Consider the following 24,195-nt stretch of genomic DNA (forward strand, 5'->3'; position numbering starts at 1 on the left):
TGGCCAATCCACCTAACCTGCACATCTTTTGAGTGTGGGAGGAAAGTGGAAGAAACCCACGCAGACACAGGGAGAAAGTGCAAGTTCCACACGGGCAGTCACCCGAGGCCGGAATCGAACCCAGGTCCCTGGCGCTGTGAAGCAGCAGTGCTAACCACTGTGCCACCATGCAGCCCTGATTGAATCTAATGTCTCTAATGTCTAATTGAATCCCGGCACTTGCAGTTCAAAATACAACAGAATACATTTGAACTAAATGCCAGACTCAATTCAAAGCATGATGTTCCACAAAAAAAGTCTCCGTGCTTAACTTTCTTCACCTGCCAGAAATTGTTAATTTTTATGGATTCCTTGTCTGCTTCTGCAGAAGGTAGCAGGTGGTCTGTTTTTTTTTAAAGAGGGGAATTCATTTATTTTAATTTTTCTGGAAGATTAACAAGAATCTTTAGTAAGTGCTGCAGCTGTTGGCTTTTAAGGATTTCAATTTATTTGTCCTTGACCCATGCTGGTTTGCCTTGACGAGGTATTTATCGGGAACAAAAGGCTGAATTACCGCCAAAATTGCGACACCTCCCACCCAGTCCCATTTCTCTGCACGGACTTGTCAGCGTTCAGCTGCCGTTATTTATCCTTGGGTGCCTGGTAGTCACCATTTCCCGAGCTGCTGGTGTAACTCAGAAATGAGTGGATGGATTATAAATACAGTCAGATAACTTGAGTCCATCAACCCGGCTCTCCCGGGAGCTGTGGAATGGGGGGCGGGGGGGGGGGGGAAGTGCCGGAGAATGCAGTCACTTGTCTCTCATTTTCCTCACTTAACATTAACTACGGGGGGACTGTCAGCGCAAGAGCCTGCTGCACATTTATAGACTGCCGTGGCAGCAGACAGACCCGCGGACAGGAGCTGAGTGAAGACAGTGTGTGAAGGGAGGGAGAGAGGGCAATGTGTATCGATCACTGTGGTTCCATAACTGAGCATGATAACTTGCACTCTTCAGCAGCGAATTCATCAGCCCCTGTCATACAGCTTTTGTTGCACAAACCTCCTTCAATCTGACTTGTCCATGTCAATATACACTAATTTGCATTATTCTGTTCCGTAGGCGAATTAACAAGCTTTGCAGTGATTAACTGGAACAATCCCTAGGAGGCAACTGTAAATGTATAACAATTATATGAAGTGCGGATTATGTGCTGTACCTGTCAGCAACCACATAGGATTTCACCTACTTCAGTCTTCTCATCCGAGCATTATCTCCCATAATGTATGGTCTTTGGCTCAAAAGCCATATCTTGCATACGACTGAATTTAAAGGCATTCCCAGGTACTTTAAATGAAAGCAACGACCAAAAGACACCAGCTCTAAATTTCTTTCTTCTCACTGTCGCAGGGCCTTGCTTCCCCCAGTATGACAAAGATGGCTTCATACCTGTGCAGCTCCTGTTTGTGCTGGGTAACAACTCAATTGTGACAAACGCTCTGAAGAGCAAAGGAGAAGTGCTTTTAATCTTCGGCACTATCCAGAGAGGTTGATTTTGACTCAACCCCTGCAGAATAAGTGGACTGAGTGCGCAGTTCAAATTGATTCTAAAAAACCTGCTGTCTAATTATGCCCTTTGCCGCTCTGTCTGGGTACTTTTTACATGCAACCGAGGTGCCTGCCTGATTCAGGTAGGGCACTCATCAATACATACAAACTGGCTCAGTACGATCAGGTGTGGGTGAGGTAGAGTCCTTCTAATGCAAGTTTTAAACTTAACCTCGTGGCGTCAAAAGAAGCAGGAATGTTCTTCTGGACCTCACAAAGAAAGCCCTGGACTCACCTGCTCTTGATCTCGCCTCCCCTTCCAGCCATGAAGCTTTGCCAAAGCAGGGTCCCTCCTTCCCAACTTGCCTGCATGTCATTCCCCTGCGGCTCTGAGGGTATGTGGCTAATTATCTCCTTACATACATTTCTGGTGGGTGGCTGAATATAAATGAGGCCAAGGAGTTCAAATAGATTAGGCTGCCAACTGATGACACCACCGGGCATTGAGGTGATGCTCACCATGCTAATTTAGAATTGCTCCAATTCTTAAAGTCCTGGGGACCCAGGTTCGAATCCCGCCACAGCAGCTGGTGGATTTTGAATTCAATTTAAAAAATTGGAATTAAGAATCTACTGATGACCATGAAACCATTGTCGATTGTCAGAAAAACCAATTAGGTTCACTAACATCCTTTAGGGAAGAAAATCTGCTGTCCTTACCTGGTCTGGCCGACATGTGACTCCAGATCCACAACAATGTGGTTGGCTCTCAACTGACCTCTGAAATGGCCTAGCAAGTCACTCAGTTTCAAGGGAAACTAGGGATGGGCAATAAATGCTGGCCAGCTAGCGACACCCATGTCCCACAAATGATGAAAAGAAAATCCACCAGCAACACCCCTCCACTCATCCCCCACAACATGGGATCTGGAGACATCAATAATATTCCATTATTGTGACTCTAGCAATGGCTTCTCTTCCTGGTCCCAAATAGTCACCTCCAGAATTTCCCAAAGATTTGTCTGAACAAAGAACAAAGAAAAGTACAGCAGAGGAACAGGCCCTTCGGCCCTTCAAGTCTGCACTGACCATGCTGCCCGACTTTACTAAAACCCCTTACCCTTCCGGGGACCATATCCCTCTATTCCCATCCTATTCATGTATTTGTTGAGACACCCCTTAAAAGTGTCTATTGTATCTGCTTCCACCACCTCCCCCGGCAGCGAGTTCCATGCACCCACCACCCTCTGTGTAAAAAAACTTGCCTTGTGCATCTCCTTTAAACCTTGCCCCTCGCACCTCAAACCTATGCTCCCTGGTAATTGACTTTTCCAACCTGGGAAAAAGCTTCTGATTATCCACTCTGTCCATGCCTCTCATAATCTTGTAGACTTCTATCAGATCGCCTTTCAACCTCCACCGTTCCAATGGGAACAAACCAAGTTTCTCCAACCTCTCCTCGTAGCTAATGCCCTCCATACCAGGCAACATGCTGGAAAATGTTTTCAGTACCCTTTTCTGTGTCTTATCTTCTTCCTCATTTGCATACTGCCCTTCAGTGATGTGGTCCACAACCATGGATCAGTCAGTGTACTGATGACAGACCATAGCTCTACCTCTCCAGAACATCTCAGTGCTGTCAGCCTGCCTGTCCAACATGAAACGTTGGCAAACTCCGGCTAAATGTGTGGAAGACCAAAGCCGCTGTGTTTTGCTCCCTGCCATAAGCTCCTCCCCTTTGTAACTGATGCCACTCCCCACCTTGGCCACTCAAATCAAGCTGAATTGGACTGTGCAAAAAAAACCCCAGTGTGCTGATGAACTGATCTTCAAACCCCATGCTCCATCCGTCACCATCAAGATTGTTTGCTTCCATTTCCGAAAGGCCTAGTGATCGATCGGGCAGCCCGGTGGCACAGTGGTTAGCACTGCTGCCCCACAGTGCTAGGGACTCGGGTTCAATTCCAGCCTCGGGTCATTGTCTGTGTGGAGTTTGCACGTTCTCCCCGTGTCTGCGTGGGTTTCCTCCGGGTGCACCGGTTTCCTCCCACAGTCCAAAAGACATGCTGGTTAGATGCATTGGCTGTGCTAAATTCTCCCTCAGTGTACCTGAACAGGCGTCGGAGTGTGGCGACTAGGGGATTTTCACAGTAATTTCATTGCGGTGTTGATGTAAGCCTACTTGTGACTAATGAATAAACTTTACACTTTGCACCTTTGGCTACTCCAACTCTGGGATTTCCCCCGCCTCCAATTTCTTTACCAATCTATTAATGGCAGAACCTTTCGGTAACACATTTCCATTTCCTCCTGTATTATTTGTTTCTCAAAATGTGGTCTTTTGTGCACCCAAACCCCTTTCCTCTGCCCAGAACAATGGGTGGCAAAACCTTCAGGTGCCTCAGCCCCATACCCTGGAGTAAAGTTCTTCAAATACCGTACATGCTTATAGAATGCAGTGCAGTGCAGAAGTCTGCACTGACCACAATCCCAGCCAGACCTTATTCCCGTAACCCCACATATTTACCTGCTAAACCCCCTGACACTAAGGGGCAATTTATCCCTGGCCAATCAATCTAACCCGCACATCTTTGGAATGTGGGAGGAAACTGGAGCACCCGGAGGAAACCCACGCAGACACGGGGAGAATGTGCAAACTCCACACAGACAGTGACCCGAGGCCGGAATTGAACCCGGGTCCGTGGAGCTGTGAGACAGCAGTGCTAACCACTGTGCCACCGTGCCACCCCAAGGTATATAGTGCAGGTTCTGTACTGTACATTACTGCAAAGCACAGTGGGGAATTCTTTCAAAAAGACAAAGCCACAAAGTTCCTCAACGAGTACAGCAGAAAAGCAGTATAAAAATGAAGTTTAGTTAGGGGTGGAGGGGAAGGATGTGAAAACACAGCAAAAAACCAATGTTCTTCGGATGTCGCTTGTGTGAAAGTGGCATTTTTGAGACCAGGCTTTTTGGCAGAATATAGCGGGGGGCGGGGGTGGGGTGTGGAGGGGTTGACTTGGACGCAGGTAATATTTTTGAAGGGTTAAAATCTATGCCTTTTCTTGGGAACAGCTGATAATGACTCTGGCTGATTGGCTGCTGTCCATGGTGCTGAATTCAGTCGGAACCTGCTGACCCAGGCCACCTTTCCACCACAGCTTAAATGAGAGAACAGCAATTGTGACAAAGATGGATTAGACTATTCCCGACGTCCCTGCTCCCAAAACTAGTGCGAGGCATATAAAAATTTAAGGATTTTTGGCCAAAGGTCGGGGTTAACTTACACACGAGATCAACTATTATGTGAGTATATACAGTATTCTGGGGACCCATCTTTTTTGAACATGTCTTTTTTTCCGCCTAACTCTTCTTCTGTGGCTCAGTTTCTGTCCCTTTATCCCCTTCAATTATCACTCTGCAACCTTTTCATAAAAAACAGATCATAGAATCGCAGAAGGAGGCCATTCAGCCCATTGATTCTGCCCTGACTCTCCCGACAGAGCCTCCCACCCAGGTGAAGCAGCCTGCAATGTTTTCGGTGTTGATGATGCTGTATAAATGTGGGCTGGAACCATGTGTTTCCGTTTCCTTAAAAAAAACAAATATGAAGCTTTACCATACCAGAAAACTCAATTCATTGCTGCTCAGCACATCAGCACTCCTTTGTGCCAGTAACAGTTTGTCAATAACGTGCAAAGAATCCAGATCCTAGCAAGCCACTGAATCTTACAGTAAATTTCTGTTTTAACTATTCCCTTTGAAAGTAGTTTCGTTTTAAAGGGCATTTAAAGTTGCATCAACATGCAGCGTTCCCTGTTTTAACAGGTGCACGCAGTGTGATGATGTCATCACGCGGCAGACATGATGACATCTTCGAGCATCACGGTGGCACAGTGGTTAGCACAGCGCCAGGGACCCGGGTTCAGTTCCAGCCTCAGGTGGCTGTCTGTGTGGAGTTTGCACATTCTCCCCGTGTCTGCGTGGGTTTCCTCCGGGTGCTCCAGTTTCCTCCCACAGTCCGAAGATGTGCAGGTTAGGTGGATTGGCCATGATAAATTGCCCCTTAGTGTCAGGGGGACTAGGGGGGGTAAATAAATGGGATTACGGGGATAAGGGGAGGGTGAGGAGAGGTTGCTGCTGCAGACACAATGGGCCAAATGGTCTCCTTCTGCACTGTAGGGATTCTATGATTCCTCACTCGACCAGCCCCGGCGATTCTGAGAGTGGAGTCTGGCTTGTGATTGTTTAAGTGTTGATTTGTCCTCGTTGTACATTCAAGGAACATTGTGTTTTTGTTGCATTTTCACATACTGCATTCCTCTCTCTCTCTCTCTCTCTCTCTCTCTCCCCCCCCCCCCCCCCCCCCCAACTAAACTTCATTTTTAAACTGCTTTTCTACTGTACTTGTTTCGGAACTCTGTGGACTTTGTTTTTTGAAATAATTCCCCACTGTACTGTGCAGTAATGTACAGTACAGAAACTATATACCGTAAACTAAATACTATATACAATAAGCGTTTTTCCAATTTCTTTGCTGTTTGTACAATGTATATCTGAGGACTGCTGAGGCTTTGAAAGAATTCTTTGCTGTACTGCTCTGTACTGTACATTACGGTGTTTGCACTGGAGAGTGTGCAGAGGAGATTCACCAGAATGATGCCTGGGATGGAAAGTTTCAGCTATGAGGAGAGACTGGATAGACTGGGTTTGTTTTCCCTGGAGCAGAGGAGGCTGAGGGGGGATCTAATTGAGGTATGCAAAATGATGAGCATAGATAGGGTGGGTCATAAAAATCTTTTCCTAATGGCAAAAGTGTCTAAGACTAGAGGGCATAGGTTTAAAGTGGGAAGTAAGTGGATTAGAGGGGATCTCAGGAGAAAGATTTTCACCCAGAGAGTGGTGGAAATATGGAACGCGGTGCCTCAGAGCATGGTGGAGGCAGGTTCTCACGCAACATTTAAGAAGCATCTGGATGAGCACTTGAATCGCTAAGGTGTAGTAGGCTATGACCCCCCACAAGCGCTGGTAAATGGGATTAGTATGGAGTGGTAGTTGATGGTCAGCATAGACATGGTGGACTGAAAGGCCTGTTTCTGTGCTGTATGATTCTATGGCTAGTACCTGTGTTTAAGAACACTGTTGGAAGAAGTCACTTACTGTAATTCAAGGTAGTATGATACAGTGTTTCAATTTTTACATTGAATTTTCTGGGCCAATATTTTTCTTGGGAAGCTAACCCTGGCTTCAACATTGATTCCCATGGGAAACCATTCTTCACTTCAGGGGGTTTCGTTAAAAGTGACAATTTTCAGGTATGTAACCACCCCACTTAAGTGAGGAGTCCCTGTATTCTTACCGAAAATGCTAATGAATTCCAACATAAACATAAGTGCCATTTAACAGGAAACACATACTTTCAGAAACAGTTTTGGGGCTGCAGGGAAAGAGAATCATAGAATCCCTACAAAAGGAGGCCGTTCGGTCCATCGAGTCTGCACCGACCACAATCCCATTTACCCTAGCCAGTCCCCCTGACACTAAAAGGCAATTTAGCATGGCCAATCCACCTAACCCGCACATCTTTGGACTGTGGGAGGAAACCGGGGCATCCGGAGGAAACGCACGCAGATATGGGGAGAATGTGCAAACTCCACACAGACAGTGACCCAAGCCAAGAATCGAGCCTGGGTCCTAGGCGCTGTGAGGCAACAGTGCTAACTGTGCCACCATGCTGCCTGAAAGGAGAGGACTGCAGGATTAACACAAACATAAGAAATAGGAGCAGGAGTAGACCATATGACCCGTCATGCCTGCTCCGCTATTCAGTGGCTGATGTTGGGCTTCGACTCCATTTTGCCACCTGCTCCCCATACCCCTTAATTCCCTGAGACACCAAGTATCTGTCTATCCCAGCCTTAAAAACATTCAGCAAGGAGCATCCTCAGCCCTTTGAGATAAAGATTCTCAACCTTTAGTTGAAAGCAATTTTCCCACATCTCAGTCCTAAGTGATCACTCCCTCCCCCCCATTATCCTGAGACTATTTTAGCTTCCCCAAGCAGCGGAAACAATCTCACTGCATCAAACCCATCAAGCCCCTTCAGACGTTTGTAGGTTTCAATGAGATCACTTCTCGTTCTTCTAAACTGCAGAGAATGTAAGCCCAATTTATTCAGCCTCTCATCATAAGGCAGCCCTCTCCACCGGAACAGATTTAGTGAATGACTGCCGTACCGTTTCCAATGCAAGTATCTCCTTTCCGAATTACGGAGATCAAAACAACACAGTGGCATTCCAGATGCCGTCTCTCCAAAACCCTGTATAATTGCAGGAGATTTTTAAAATTCTTGTACTTATCTAATTGGTGGCAGAGTGGTTAACACTGCTGTCTCACAGCGCCAGGGACCCGGGTTGGATTCCCGGCTTGGGTCACTGTCTGTGCGGAGTCTGCACGTTCTCCCCGTGTCTGCGTGGGTTTCCTCCCACAGTCCAAAGACTTGCTGGTTAGCTGCATTGGCCATGCTAAGTTCTCCCTCAGTGTACCCAAACAGGCGGCGGGGTGTGGCGACTAGGGGAATTTCACAGTAACTTCATTGCAGTGTTAATGTAAACCTACTTGTGACACTAATAAATAAACTAAACCATTAGATGCTACACCACAGAACTAACATGGATTAGGATGGGCTGAATGGCCTCCTTCTCTGCTGTATCATTCTGTAGTGCTATGGTATCTGTACCTGCTAGTATCCCAGCACATTTTGTGGTAATAAATTAATGCAGTTTCTTTTACTGCCAGCATTTGCATTAATTGATTCTTGCTTGGTCTAAAGTACGTTCTGAATATCCATTAAATTTTACTGATCAATTTGGTTACAATTAGACTGGGAGTAAAATATGAAAATGTGCCTACATTTTTTAGAATGGCTGCCACAAAGTGCATCCAAACCTTAGCAGCATTGGCCTGTGCTCTGCTGTCATTCAAGTGAATAGGGTCAGGAAGCTCACTGACCTCTCATTGAAAATCGGACATTTTAGCCTCCAGCTGAAATTAAATGGCAGAAGGAAAAAAATGTGTACAACAGAGACGGGTGACGCAATCCACACTCACCAAATGGTTCAGAAAGAGAAATAAGGAGAGGCATCTGGAAGGTTGAAGGAAATACGCTGGTACTCAGTGCACATCCTCTCCTGATAATGTGGCAATTAAGTGTTAATAGTTTGAAAACGGAACCTTAATTGATCGAAGTAGATCAGAAGCAAACAAAACCAAAACGAAACAAGAGCCAGAAGTGAATACTGGCTGTTGCCAGAGGAGAAAAGGACCAGTTAATGTTTCAGAGAGTGTTACATCTTCAGTATCTCAACAGAATCAGAAACATCGTGGGGTGGCACGGTGGCACAGTGGTTAGCACTGCTGCCTCACAGTGCCAGGGACCCGGGTTTGATTCCTCGTTTGGGTTACTGTCTGTGCGGAGTCTGCACGTTCTCCCCGTGTCTGCGTGGGTTTCCTCCGGGTGCTCCAGTTTCCTCCCACAGTCCGAAAGACGTGCTGGTTAGGTGCATCGGCTATGCTATTGGATAGTCAGAAGATTTTTCCCAGGTTGGAAGAGTCAATTACTAGGGGGGCATAGGTTTAAGGTGTGAGGGGCAAGGTTTAAAGGAGATATACGAGGCAGGTTTTTTTACACAGAGGGTGGTGGGTGCGTGGAACTCACTGCCGGGGGAGGTAGTGGAAGCAGATACGATAGTGACTTTTAAGGGGCGTCTTAACAAATGTATGAATAGGATGGGAATAGAGGGATATGGTCCCCGGAAGGGTTTTAGTTCAGATGGGCAGCATGGTCAGTGCAGGCTTGGAGGGCCGAAGGGCCTGTTCCTGTGCTGTAATTTTCTTTGTTCTTTGTTCTTAAATTTTCCCCCAGTGTACCCGAACAGGCGCCAGAGTATGGCGACTGGGGAATTTTCACAGTAACTTCATTGCAGTGTTCGTGTCAGCCTACTTGTGACATTAATAAATAAATGAAGGGGACCAATAACATTTGAGCAGGTACAAGAAGAAAAGTAAATATCTTAACAGCCAGAGTGATATGACATTGGCTTTGGGTTTGACTTGTGGAGAGCAGCTTGCACATATCACAGTCACACATTTATGAAGGTTGCCTCTTGTCTTGACTGGGTCCCACATCATGAACATGCTGATCCTGCACAGGTCCTTGGGCCTTTGCACTTGGGCAATTGCGCGCACACAAAGTATCAAAGCCTTTCGTGGCCAGCGCCCGCACATACCAGCACCAATGCTGACTCGGCATGTTAGTTACATGATCGACAGAGGTCTTACCTACAAGTAGCCGATCGGAAGACCCAGAAAAAGCTATCACAGGCCTTTATAAAGACAGTAAATTTATCTCGGTGGCAATAGAGCGTCAGCAATCAGAGCACTGTGTAAAAGCACCAGAAAAACGCTGCGGCAATGTGCTTCGGTGCTGCCCATGATCAGAACAATTTGACAAGGTAAATCGCACGGGACACGCGCATGTGGAAGAAGTGACCTTGGTGGGAACATGAATTTTTCTCCTGATGGAGGCTGTCCAAATTTCTAAATTACAATTTAGTATGTGCTTAAGATACATTTATATGCCATTAAATATGAATAGGTGGGAAAGCAGGATTTGTGGGGTGGGAGGAAATGTCCCAAGCTCCCTCTCTCTGCCGGCCTTTGGCCTCAGATTGAAGGTGATTCCATCGGTTACCAAACAGGCAGTATTTATACGCACAGGCCTCATATACATATCCAGATGTTTCCTCATTCATCAAGCTGCACTTACAAATTGGACATTACTGTCATCCCATGTGGGAAAGCTACCTGGGGACACAGCCTAATTTGAAATTTCCCTTCAGGCTCCTTTGATGGTTCAATGAGTAAACTACATTGCCTAACATATTACAGAGCAACACAGACAGACCTCAAGAGCTCCCAGATTTGATCCCTGGTCTCGACTGAGTTCCAGCCTTTTTATATTTAGTACACTGATAGCCGAGGCTGCAGGAGGACAATTTCGCATAAGGGGGCTGATCTCGCAAGCATGCTGCACTGCAGATTTTTCTACAGATCCCCACAGACCGCAAACACTCAGGCTACCTCCAGCATTTATGTTACTCTCTCTCTTATTGAATTCATAGACCCGGATTTCTTGGTCTACAGTGGAGTTAAAATGAGGAGGCAAGGTTCACTTACACTGTAGGACAAGTTCAGGTCTCCCTGCCCTTCCCAGATAATGTATAAGAACCAGATGTTTAAGTTGGTGTGAGGTTGCTGGGCGGAGGGAAGTGGGGGGGGGTGGTGGGGTGGTACACACAACAACTGGGAGGGGGAAGGAACATCAGCCAGGTCATAAATTATATAAGTGTTATATTGTGTGGATACAGTTGGGTTCGCCTGCAAAGTGAATAAACTGTTGGCACATGAGAGCTGATTTTAACACTGCCTGCACAGTGGAAACTAAGTGATCGTGCAGTTAATATTGAACGTGAAACCGTATCGATCTCAGAAACTGGCTGGGGCCAGCATTTATTGCCCATCCCTAGCTGCCCTTGAATTGGATAGTTTGTTCGACCATTTCAGAGGGCAGTTGAGAGTCAACCACATTGCTGTGGCTCTGGAGTCACATGTAGGCCAGACCGGGTAAGGACAGCAGATTTCCTACCCTGAAGGACATTAGCGAATCAGATGTGATTTTCCGACAATCGGCAATAGTTTTCTGGTCATCAGTAGACTTTTAATTCCAGATTTTTATTGAATTCAGATTGAATCCAAATCTGCCATGGTGGGATTCAAAACCAGGTCCCCCAAGAATTATCTGGGTCGCTGGATTAATAGCCCAGTGACAATGCCACTATTTCACCGCCTCCCCACAGCATTGGAGCTCAATTTGATTTGATTTATTATTGTCACATGTATTAGTATACAATGAAAAGTATTGTTTCTTGCACGCCAAACAAACAAAGCATACCATACATAAAGAAGGAAAGGAGAGAGTGCAGAATGTAATTTTACAGTCATAGCTAGGGTGTAGAGAAAGATCAATTGAGTGCGAGGTAGGTTCATTCAAAAGTCTGACAGCAGCAGGGAAGAAGCTGTTCTTGAGTTGGTTGGTCAGTGGCCTCAGACTTTTGTATCTTTTTCCCAATGGAAGAAGGTGGAAGAGAGTTAAATATGGGCTTGAGTGTCATCCCCAGAGTCAGGGCCAAAGGAGGCCCAGGTAGGCCCAGGGGCAGCACGGTAGCACAGTGGTTAGCACTGCTGCTTCACAGCGCCAGGGACCTGGGTTTGATTCCTGGCTTGGGCCACTGTCTGTCTGTGTGGAGTCTGCACATTCTCCCCGTATCTGCATGGGTTTCCTCCAGGTGGTCCGGTTTCCTCCCACATACTGAAAGACGTGCTGGTTAGGTGCATTGACCCGGAGTGTGGCGGCTAGGAGAATTTCACAATAACTTAATTGCAGTGTTAATGTAAGCCTTACTTGTAACTAATAAATAAACTTTAACTTTACTTTAGATCGTGTTCTTGTTTTATAAATGTCCTTCTGGGGCCAGAGGAAGGTGGAATAGCACTTGGGCTCCACAAGAAATGTGTTGTCCTCCCAGACCAGGCTTCTAACCTCTCCACCCACAACCCCCTCCCCCCACCCCCCCACCCCCCAACTCCCCCACCCCATCTCCCCTCGCAGCAAGCCACACACACTACCCCCTCCCCCCCATTCCTTCCCCCATTCCCCCAAACGCCACCACTGCCCCTTGACCAACTCACCTCAATGCCAGGAACCGTTGTGTTCATGTCTGCTGCCCTGCTATCAGTTCCTTCCTCGTGCCAGAGGGGGCATGCTGGCTCAGAGACCAGGCTCTGACCTGATCATTGTTGCATTCCAAAATATTCTGTGGTTCAAGTTCCACTCCAGAGACTTCAGCCCACAATCTCGAGCTAGCACTCCAAGTTCAGTGCTGTGGGCGCTGTTAGAGGTGCCACCTTTCAGATGGGATGCTCAATCAAGACACTGCAAGGTCAGTGTAAGAGATTCCGTAGTGCTATTCAAAGAAGAACAGCAGATTTCACCTGGTTAAAAGCAAATTACTGCGGATGCTAGAATCTGAAACCAAAAGATTTTGTAAAAAGTTTTGACAAAGGGTCGTCTGGACTCGAAACGTCAGCTCTTTTCTCTCCTTACAGATCCTGCCAGACCCGCTGAGATTTTCCAGCATTTTCTCTTTTGCTTTGAGATTTCTCCTGGTGTCTTGGCCAGCTCTATCCCTCAACCTATCCCTACTCTTTCTCTTCTGCCACATGAGGGTACACCCCCATTCACCACCCCACACAAGAAAAAAACTAACACGAATCATAATATGTAATATATAAGAAGAAAAAGGCCCAGGCGGCAAGAAGAGAAAAAGCCACAAGATAAGAGCAAAGCATCACAAGGGGGCAACAAGGGTTGGACGTGAGCCGAAAGAGAAGTGGAAGATCACGAAGAGAAGAGGACATGTTCTCGCTCTGTCCGACCCCAAATCTCAAATAGATTAGCAGATCATTAGCTCACCTCTGTTTTGCAGGGCCTTGTGTACGATTTGGCTGCTTTTTCCCTTACGTCGCAACCGTGTCTGTGATTCTAAAATACTCTGATAGCCATGAAGCATAGAGCCATAGATAGAATCATAGAGGTTTACAGCATGGAAACAGGCCCTTCGGCCCAACTTGTCCATGCCGCCCTTTTTATTAAACTCCTAAACTAGTCCCAATTGCCCACATTTGGCCTATATCCCTCTATACCCATTTTACCCATGTAAATAGAGCAGTGTGGAACATCCCGCCGTCTTTAATGGCGCTACATAAATGAAGCATTTTTCTTTCAAAATGAAAATATGGTTAAACTATCATTCAGATGTAAAACTGTGACTAATATCTCGACTGCAGAACACTTATCTTTGGATCTGTGATCGTGCTTAAATTAAATCCCGGTTAACTGGTTTGTAACGTGTTGGTCAATGATAGGGTTGGAAACTTCCAAGAACACTGGGTGGAATTCTCTGGCCTGGCTGGTCTAAAAGCCGGAAATTCCCGCCCGACCGTCAATGGCGTTTCACGTTCTCCGCAACCCGCCCGCTAAAATTCCAGAGGCGGGTGGGATGGGAGAATTCCGGCCACTGTCTCTCCAATTCTGGCCCCAAATCCCAAAATCCCTCCATCTCTTCACACCGCTCCTCATCTTTATAAACTCTCCTCTGATTAAAATAGGGGAGGCAGTAGCCTCGTGGTGTTATTACTGAACTAGAAACCCAGCTCTGGGACCTGGGTTCAAATCCCGCCATTGCAGATGATGAAATTTGAATTTAAATTAAACAAAATCTGGAATTAAAGTCCAATGATGACCATAAAAGCATTGTCGATTACTGTAAAAACCCACCTGGTTCACACTAATGTCTAAGGGCGGGCACAGTGGTTAGCACTGCTGCCTCACAGCGTCAGGGACCTGGGTTCAATTCCGGCCTTGGGTCACTGTCTGTGTGGGGTCTGCACGTTCTCCCCGTGTCTGCGTGGGTTTCCTCCGGGTGCTCCGGTTTCCTCTCACAGTCCAAAGATGTGTGGGTTAGGTGGATTGGCCATGCTAAATTTCCCACTTATGGTCAGGAGGATTAGAAGGGTAAATATGTGGGGTGACGGGGATAGGACCTGGGTGGGATTGTTGTCACTGCAGACGCGATGGGCCAAATGGCCTCCTGCACTGTACAAAGAACAAAGAAAATTACAGCACAGGAACAGGCCCTCCAAGTCTGCCCAACTGAACTAAAACCCCAAAGAACAAAGAATAAATGGAAATATCAGGAGTGTAGATTAAGGTGTATCGTTAAGCTTTTGGTAACTATCTTGATGCTCCCTCGCGTGGCTCGATGTCAAATCTGCCTGAGAAAAACTGCTGTGAAGTGCCTTGGGATGTTTTTCACCATTCGCGGTGCTACACAAATGCAGGCTGTTGCTGTTAGCGGTTGAGGGCTTCCCTGTGAAGAGGCAATTCTGCAGCTGCCTGCACAGTTACCATTTTTAATAGTCCGCTGGGAAAATAAAATGTCACACAAATGGTTTAAGATGATGCAGTACTATATTTGTGATAAATATTTATTGTGGCTATGGGAAACAAATAATTTTAAAAATGCAACAAAGACCAAGTCTGAGAGCGAATGCCAGCATTGACTAACCACCAGTGAATTGCGCCTGCTGTCACATTATTCAGCGAGTTGAACACATTTATGTTTTTTGATTTAGTGTTGTTTTCTCTTAAAGGCAATTTCTGGCCACTTCGATATTTTATTCGAGAAGAATTGCAGCAATAAGGTAAGGATCCTCGCTCTGCAAAATGCATTTATAATGATCTAATTTTTATCAAATTAAAGGACCAGAACTGATTTATGGAATCTCAATGTGCAGTAAGAGGCTATTCGGCCCCCTGTTACTGTGCTGGTTCTTTTGAAGATATCCAATGATTCCCCTGCTCTTTCCCTGTAGCCCTGCAGGTGTTGCTTTTGCAGGGTACAATTCCCTTTTGAAAGTGACTTGTGAATTTGTTTTGCCCACCCTATCAGGCAGTGCACTCCAGATAATAGCGACTCACTGTGTGAAGGAAAAATATCTTCTCACTGATCCTCTGGTTCACAGAAACAAAGCGAAACATTTATAGAATCTAGTCATAGAATCCCTGCAGTGCAGAAGCAGGCCATTTGGCCCATCGAGTCTGCACCAACTCTTCTTCAGAGCATCCCACTTAGACACGATCCCCGTAATCCAACATATTTACCCTGCTAATCCCCCAACCTACACATCTTGGGACACTAAGAGGCAATTTAGCATGGCCAGTCACCTAACCCGCTCATCTTTGTGACCTTGGGAGGAAATCAGAGCACCTGGGGGAAACCCACGCAGACACGGGGAGAACATGCAGACCCCACACAGACAGTCATAGAATCATAGGATCCCTACAGTATAGAAGGAGGCCATTCAGCCCATCAAGTCTGTATTGACCACAATCCCACCCAGGCCCTATTCCCATAGCCCCACACATTTATCCTGCTAATCCCCCTGACACTAAGGGGCAATTTAGCATGGCCAGTCAACCTAACCTGCACATCTTTGGACTGTGGGAGGAAACTGGAGCACCCGGAGGAAACCCATGCAGACATGGGGAGAATGTGCAAAATCCACACATACAGTAACCCAAGGCCAGAATTGAACCTGGGGCCCTTGCGCTTTGAGGCAGCAGTGCTAACCAATGTGTCACCGTGCCGCCATGGCATAGAAGGAGGCTCTTCGGCCCAATGTGTCAAAGATATAAAACGTGCTATGGAATTGTGGTTGGTGCAGACTCGATTGGCCGAATGGCCTCCTTCTGCACTGTAGGGATTCTATGAGGTGTCCTTTCTAATCCAACTTCCTACACCCAGCCCATTGCCCTGTAATTTACAGCACTTAAGGTGCAGCTCCAGGTACCTTTTAGAAGAGTTTAGGTTCTCTGCCTCCACCACCAACTCAGGCAGCTAATTCCAGACACCTACCACCCTCTGCGTAAAAAAGTTCTTCCTCATGTCATTTAGGAATCCCACGATATTGTACATTCCCTTGCTTTTTTTGTCTTCCCCAAATGCATCACCTCTCAGTTTGAATTCCAATTGCCACTTATCTGCCCATCTGACCAATCCATGAATATCTTCCTGCAGTCTACAGCTTTCGTACTATTCAGCCATCGAGCCACTTTTTGTAACTTTTCCAATTTCTGGATTTCTCCCTCCAGTTATGTTTAAATCATTGATACTTATCAAAACCAAACCCAAACAACCTATCACAAAACCCTGTCAAACTCCCACTGGAAGCAGCTTTACAGTCACAGAAACATCCATTGGCCATTCCCATTGTCTTCCTGCCACTGAACAACCTGCAACTTTCCCATGGATCCCACAAGCTTTTACTTTTCTGACCATTGTGCCCCATCAAAAGCTTTGCGAACATCCATTCCGTCTACTTCAATAGGCAATACTGCTGAAGACGTGCTCCTGAACTTGCCGCACCCCTGGCCAAGCTGTTCCAGTGCAGCTACAACACTGGCATCTACCGGCAATGTGGAAAATTGCTCAGGTATGACCTGTACACAAGAAACAGGACAAATCCAAACGGCCAACTAGCGTCCCATCAGTCTACTCTCCATCATCAGTAAAGTGATGGAAGGGGTCATCAACAGCACTATCAAGCGGCACTTGCTCAGCAATAACCTGCTCACTGATGCTGAGTTTGGGTTCTGCCAAGGTCACTCAGCTCCTGACCTCATTCCAGCCTTGGTTCAAACATAGACTAAAGAGCTGAATGTCAGAGGTGAGAGTGACAGCCCTTGACATCAAGGCAGCATTCAACCGAATATGGCATCAAGGAGCCCGAGCAAAACTGGAGTCAATGGGAATCAGGGAGAAAACCTTCTGCTAGTTGGAGGTGTTTGTTGGAGATCAATCATTTCAGTTGATTGATAATCACTGGACATCACTGCAAGAGTTCCTCAGGGTAGTGTATTAGGCCCAACCATCTTCAACTGCTTCATCAATAAACTTCCTTCCATCATAAGATCAGAAGTAAGGATGTTTGCTGATGATTGCACAATATTCAGCACCATTCGTGACTCCTCCAATACTGGAGCAGACCATATCCAAAAGCAGCAAGTTCTGGGCAACATCCGTGCTTGAGCTATTGAGTAGCAAGTAACATCCGTGCCACACAAGTGGCAAACTATGACCATCTCTACCAAGAGAGCATCTAACAATTGTCTCTTGACATTCAATAGTATTACCATTGCTGATTCCCCCCCCTATTAACATCTTGGGTGTTACCATTGACCAGAAACTGAACTGGACTAGCCATATAAATAATGTGGCTACCAGAGCAGGTCAAAGGTTAGTAACCCTGTGGTGAATAACTCACCTCCTGACTCCCCAGAGCTGTCCACCATCTTCAAGGCACAAGTCAGGAGTGTGATGGGATGCTGTCTACTTGTCTGGATGAGTGCAGCTCCAACAGCACTCAAGAAGCTTGACACCAGCCAGAAAAAAAAGTCAGTTTGATTGCTACCCCTTCCATAAACATTCAATCCCTTCACCACCGATGAATGGCAGCCATGTGTACCATCTACAGGGTGCACTGCAGGAACTCACCAATGTTCCTTCGGCAGCACCTTCCAAACCCATGATCACTACCATCTAGAATGACAAGAGCAGCAGCTACCTGGGAACACCTGGATGTTCCCTTCCAAATCATTCATCGTGCTGACTGCTAAATATATCGCTGTTTCTTCACTGTTGCTGGGTCAAAATTCTGGAATTTCCTTCCTAACAGTGCTGTGGGTGCACCTACACCACAGGGACTTCAGCGGTTCAAGAAGGCAGCTCTCACCATCACCAACTTCTAGCAACAAATGCTGCTCTATCCAGCAACACTCACATCCTGTAAATTAATTTTTAAAAAACTTCAAAAACACTTTTCCCTTCAAAATTCTTTGTCAAAGAAAATAAATTATGTTAGCCATGCAGGATTTTTGATTAACAAAGCCTTGCAAACAGTCCCTGATTAATCCATGGCTTTCAAACTAATGATTTATTCTGTCCCTCAGAATTTTTTTCCATCAATTTGCCTACCACCACGGTTAGGTTGACAGGCCTGTAATCCCTTTCTCTCTTTTTAAACACCACTACAACATTTGGAGTCTTCTAGTACCATTCCTGTATTGAGAAAGGATTGTTATTTGATGGTTAGAGGCTCTGCAATTTCCTCCCACACTTCTCTTAACATTTTAGGGTACATTTTGTCTGGGTCTAGCAAAGCATCTACTCTCAAAGGTATATTTCCTCCCTCACTATGGCCAAAATCTTCCATCCACGTCCGCAGTTGGGATTTTCCAGTGCTGCTGAAAGTAAATGGAGTTTTGGCTCGAATGCTAAATTCTCCATTCTCACTCGCAATGGGTCCCATCACAGACAAAACCGGAGAATCGCAACCTATGTTTGTTCCATCCGATATTTCCCCCCTTCTCCTGAATTACAGAGAGAAAGAACCATTGTTTTCTTCTCGCAGCCCAGGCAGCAACTCCAGTTATTTTAAAATGAAACTGAAACAGAATTTCTTGCCTGTAAGCTTGGCTCCACCCATTAATCACATGACTCTGTCTACCTAGTCTGAAACCCCAGGAGAACTTAAATAAACAAAAGGTCCATTAATTCTACAAAGTAACTCATTCCGAGCTAAAATCAGTTATTGGGCTGCATGCTTCGCATCTACTACATGTTTACCAGACAAATCGACTCTTGTAATAAAACATTGCCTCTTTAAGCAACCCCACCATAAGCATAAAATGTAGCAAAAAGTAGCACAGTATCATCACAGACCCCTCTGTGTCTGGTCCTTGAATGTCTCCCACAGAATTAACCTTAACATGACTGTTTGTAGTCATAAGAACATAAGAACTAGGAGCAGGCATAGGCCATCTGGCCCCTCGAGCCTGCTCCACCATTCAATAAGATCATGGCTGATCTTTTTGTGGACTCAGCTCCACTTACCCGCCTGCTCACCATAACCCTTAATTCCTTTGCTGTTCAAACATGTATCCATCCTTGCCTTAAAAACATTCGATGAGGTAGCCTCAACTGCTTCACTGGGCAGGGAATTGCACAGATTCACAACCCTTTGTGTGAAGAAGTTCTTCCTCAACTCAGTCCTAAATCTGCGCCCCCTTATTTTGAGGCCGTGCCCCCAGTTCTAGTTTCACCCGCCAGTGGAAACAACCTCCCTGCTTCTATCTTATCTATTCCCTTCATAATTTTATAAGATCCCCCCTCATTCTTCTGAAGTCCAATTCAGCTGAGTCATGTCTCTGCCTAATAGAAGGGCCTTTCCCCAATTTAAAACCTTTACTTCTGATTAGCCTTTATCCTTTTTCATAACTACATTAAATCCAGCGGAACAATGGTCACTAGCACAAAAATACTCCCCGACTGACACCTTTCCTTTGCAAGTTCCTAAAATGTAAAGGAGGAAACTCCTATACCAGTCCTCCTCTTTTCTCCCCACTTCCTCCTGTGCCCTGTGATGCACTGACATTATGTGTCCTGTGATGTAGAGATGTTGGTATATTTGTTGAGGTTAGATCTTTGCTGAGCATCTGACAGCAACAAAGTGAACCGGCAGTTCTGAAAATACACAACAGCTCTGCTTGGATTTATGCAAAGACTATTCTAAATGAGCTGGCTACCTGGCTCACTTAAGCAGTGATGTGACTTTTTTTGAGGTGGTGTTTCATGTGGAAGGGTGTGGTGCTGTTATGTATGACCTATTGTTTTTCATCAGGTACGTTTGACATCTCTTTCTTAGGTCAAGTTCTCCACTGGTCCGAGAAGTACCCAAACACACTGGAAACAAACTGTCTTTCTCCTAGAACAACCGGTCCCAGTCAAAAAAGGTAACTGATTGGTCCAACATGTACCTGTACACAGAGATGAGGCATTCATGAGGGATGTGGCTTTGGGGATAGCTGATTCTCACTTGTGCAGTGTTGGATAACTTCAGAACACAACTTAACGCGGTCTATCCTTATAGAATCATAGAATCCCAACAGTGCAGAAGGAAGCCATTCAGTTCATCGAGTCTGCACCGACAGCAATTCCACCCAAACCCTATCCCCATCGGCCCCACATATTTACCCTGCTAATCCCCCTGACACTGAGGGGCAATTTAGCATGGGCAATCCACCTAACCCACACATCTTTGGACTGTGGGAGGAAACCGGAGCACCCGGAGGAAACCCATGCAGCCAAATCTTTTTCTCTCTATTAATTGTTGTCAATTTCTTTTTAAACATGGGCTTTATGTGAATTTAATGGGTAGGATCGCGCACACGGTCGATATGGTCCATGAATGGCAGCAGCGAGAATAATGGCAAACAGAATTATGAGCCATGACCATCCAATGTGTATTCAAAGATTAACCTGGGCCTCTGCCAGTGGAAAGATTTAGTCAGCTGCCTTCCACTTTGGGTTCTACCTTGAAGATATTTGTACTGCATGATATGAATTAACTGGACAGATGCTAGCAGAGCACATTGCCTCTGGTTAATACTCTTAAGTTGAAGGGCACTGTTCCTTTCAACCCCATCAAGTGCTATTAAAAACAAACTGTGACTGAGGTCTGATGAGTTCCATCTGTTAAAATCAAGGTTAAAAGCAGGCTAAACACTAGTTATTGAAAATGAGTAAACTCTAAGATCGCTCCAAGTATAATTCACAATACTCCTTGTTACATTTTCTGTGCCACCTTTGATGTTTCTGCTGACAGATGAAATGATATTGTGTGTCATCTTTGCGAGTCAAATTATACTTGCTCTTCCATGGAAAAGATAAACAAATCTGTTATCTTACATTATTATAGGCATTATTGGACGGCGCGGTGGCACAGTGGTTAGCACTGCTGCCTCATAGCGCCAGGGATCCGGGCTCGATTCCCAGCTTGGGTCACTGTCTGTGCGCAGTTTGCACGTTCTCCCCGTGTCTGCGTGGGTTTCCTTCGGGTGCTCCGGTTTCCTCCCACAGTCCGAAAGACGTGCTGGTTCGGTGCATTGGCCATGCTAAATTCTCCCTCAGTGTTACCCAAACAGGCGCCAGAGTGTGGCGACTAGGGGATTTTCACAGTAACTTCATTGCAGTTTTAATGTAAGCCTACTTGTGACGAATAAATTAAAAAAAAATAGAAAATCTATTGTTTAAAAATGCATGAGGGCACCCATTCAATCCTCCCTATTTCACGGCTTTGCTCAATAAGGTGACATTAAATTTGTCAATGGGGACCTTGAACTTTTGGTTACAACAAGTTGGGGCGGCACGGTAGCACAGTGGTTAGCACTGCTGCTTCACAGCTCCAAGGTCCCGGGTTCGATTCCCGGCTCGGGTCACTGTCTGTGTGGAGTTTGCACATTCTCCACGTGTCTGCGTGGGTTTCCTCCGGGTGCTCCGGTTTCCTCCCACAGTCCAAAGATGTGCGGGTTAGGTTGATTGGCCAGGTTAAAAAAATTGCCCCTTAGAGTCCTGGGATGCGTAGGTTAGAGGGATTAGTGGGTAAAATATGTGGGGGTAGGGCCTGGGTGGGATTGTGGTCGGTGCAGACTCGATGGGCCGAATGGCCTCCTTCTGCACTGTAGGGTTTCTATGATTTCTATGATTTCTATGAACTATGGGGGGAATTTTCCCGTCCCGTCTGCCATGGGAATTGTAGCTTGGGGGTGCGGACCATGCAAAGGTTCATTGACCTTGGGCGGGATTTTCCGGTTTTGGAGCGAGCGCAGCTGGATGATCCCGCCCCATGTCTGCCCCATTCCCCCCTTCTCATTCAGCTGCTTACCAATTACTTGTCTGTGTCAATCACCCCCATCATTCTCTTCCATCATCAGGCCAATTCATCGCCAAGTTAACAGACCTGCAGAATGGCAGGGAAGATCTGCTGCTCAGTGTAAATAATCTACTGTTTTGACGAAAGAAATCATCAATGTGCAGCTAACCAATGACCATTTTCTCAGGAACAATTTCATCCATTTTGGGATTCATTTCTGGAAAGACTTTGCAGTTAAGATATGTGCCAAACTTGGTCATTTATGCTAAGTACAAGTTTTATTTGTGCCAAGACCAGTCTTCAATGCGTGACAGGTACAAGAAGGCCCTTTCCCTGGCAGGGCCCTATAATGTTTTGTAACAAGAGCAATCAACAGTTCAGTGCTGCAGATAGTGGGCAGGATTTTCCAGCCATGTTCACTCCCAAGCGCCCAAGGTCAATGGACCTTTGCACGGTCCACCCCCGCCCGCTACGATTCCCGTGGCAGTTACGTTCTGAACACTGCACTTTATTTGAAACACATTGGTAGGGATCACAAGTCTCCCAGGCCCTTTTTTTTCACGTGAAATAGTTATTTCCTTATGATTAGCGAGCCCGGGACAGTAGTATCTCTCCCCGCCTCTTCCCCCCCGCCCCCCAACACTGGGAGAGGTTCCACAAGCGGGGTTTACAACTGCTCCCTAGGTGTGCTCATCCCACTAGTGGGGATAGTGGCCATTGAGGCACCTCCAGGAGGTCGGGTGGCAGGGGGCTGCCACTTGGGCAAAAACCAGCTTGGCAGTCCCAGCCTGGCACCTTGGCATTGTCCACCAGGCAACCTTGCATTGCCCACCAGGCAGTACCAAGGGGGAGGGGTCAAAGGGGGTGGCACCTGCTGGGAGGTGGGGCCTGCTGGGGGGGCAATCGGTGGTGGTGGGGGACCTGCTGCGCACTCTACAATGGGATTGGTGGGAGTGGGAGGGAAGGGTTCATCAGGACTAGCCACTGGGGGACGCTGGTGATTGGGGTAGGCTATGTGTGGGGGGCGGGGGGGGGGGGAGGGGGGGGGGCTAGCCTGGAGGGGGGGGTGGTCAAGTCTGGCCATGGGGGAACGCCCAAACAACAGGCAGCCAAATCTTCCATTTTCCCGCCCGTTGGGCACTTGGTTTTTCTGGTAGAATCCCGGCCACTATCACAAGCCAGAAATGTGGATTAGCAGAAGCACTGATAGTTTTGGATTTAACAAGTTTGAGCAGGTTTTGCAATTGAAAGCAATTCCGTCATGTAAACTGAGTTAGTTTGGCATCCACACACCATCCTGACTTGGAACGATATCGCCGTTCCTTCACTGTCTCTCGGTCAAAAACATGGAACTTCCTCCCTAACAGCACGGTGGGTGTACCTGCACCACATGGATTGTAAAGGCTCAAGCAGGCAGCTCATCACTACCCTTTCGGGGGATAATTAAGGAGGGCAACAAACCTGCTGGCCTTGCCAATGGCATCCACCTCCCACAAACAAATAACATCGCAAATAATTTCCTCCTGACACTTAAAAGTCAAATATTTGCAACACTGTGGTAACCATGTTGTTAATATTTTTGTTCTCAGAGAGCAGAATTATTTGTTCACCTTTCATGTTGCATCTAGTACCTCGGGTGGCGCAGTGGCACTCCTGACTCACAGTGCCAAGGACCCGGGTTCAGTTCCTCGGGTGACTGTCTGTGCGGAGTCTGCACCTTCTCCCCATGTCTGTGTGGGTTTCCTTCGGGTGCTCCGGCTTCCTCCCACTGTCCAAAGATGTGCGGGTTAGGTAGATTGGCCGTGCTCAATTGCCCCTTAGTGTCAGAGGGATTAGCAGGGTGAATACGTGGGGTTATGGGAATAGGGCCTGGGTGGGATTGTTGTCGGTGCAGGTTTGATGGGCCGAATGGCCTCCTTCTGCACTGTAGGGATTCTTTGATTCTAGTAAACAGTGCACCATTTATCTGGTTCTGAAATATGGTACAGTATCGTTTGAAAAGATGTTATACTAAAAGCAATGAAACAAAATGTGGAATCAGTTCAGTTATAACACTGGAGATTCCCTTGTTTCCATGTGCCTATTTTCTAATCTGTGAAATGGCGAAGTATTGAATTCCAGATATCTAGTATACTGTATATATCCAGATATATATATTACATACATACACATTGATGCATGAATATTCAATTAGGATTTATTCGCAAGTAGCTAA

The 24,195-nt window shown here is 46.4% G+C and overlaps 1 protein-coding gene across 1 annotated transcript in view; it reads left to right on the forward strand.

Moving 5' to 3' along the window:
• The window catches only part of prmt3 (protein arginine methyltransferase 3), a 209,185-nt gene that overhangs the window by 150,938 nt on the left and 34,052 nt on the right, over positions 1-24,195 (forward strand). Inside the window, exons 14-15 of the mRNA XM_078220999.1 lie at positions 14,862-14,912; positions 19,974-20,061. Of these exons, the coding sequence (XP_078077125.1) occupies positions 14,862-14,912; positions 19,974-20,061 (139 nt within the window). The remainder of the gene's footprint in view (positions 1-14,861; positions 14,913-19,973; positions 20,062-24,195) is intronic.

The sequence above is a fragment of the Mustelus asterias genome, chromosome 9, assembly GCF_964213995.1.
Source record: "Mustelus asterias chromosome 9, sMusAst1.hap1.1, whole genome shotgun sequence".
In the NCBI taxonomy this organism is placed as follows: domain Eukaryota; kingdom Metazoa; phylum Chordata; class Chondrichthyes; order Carcharhiniformes; family Triakidae; genus Mustelus; species Mustelus asterias.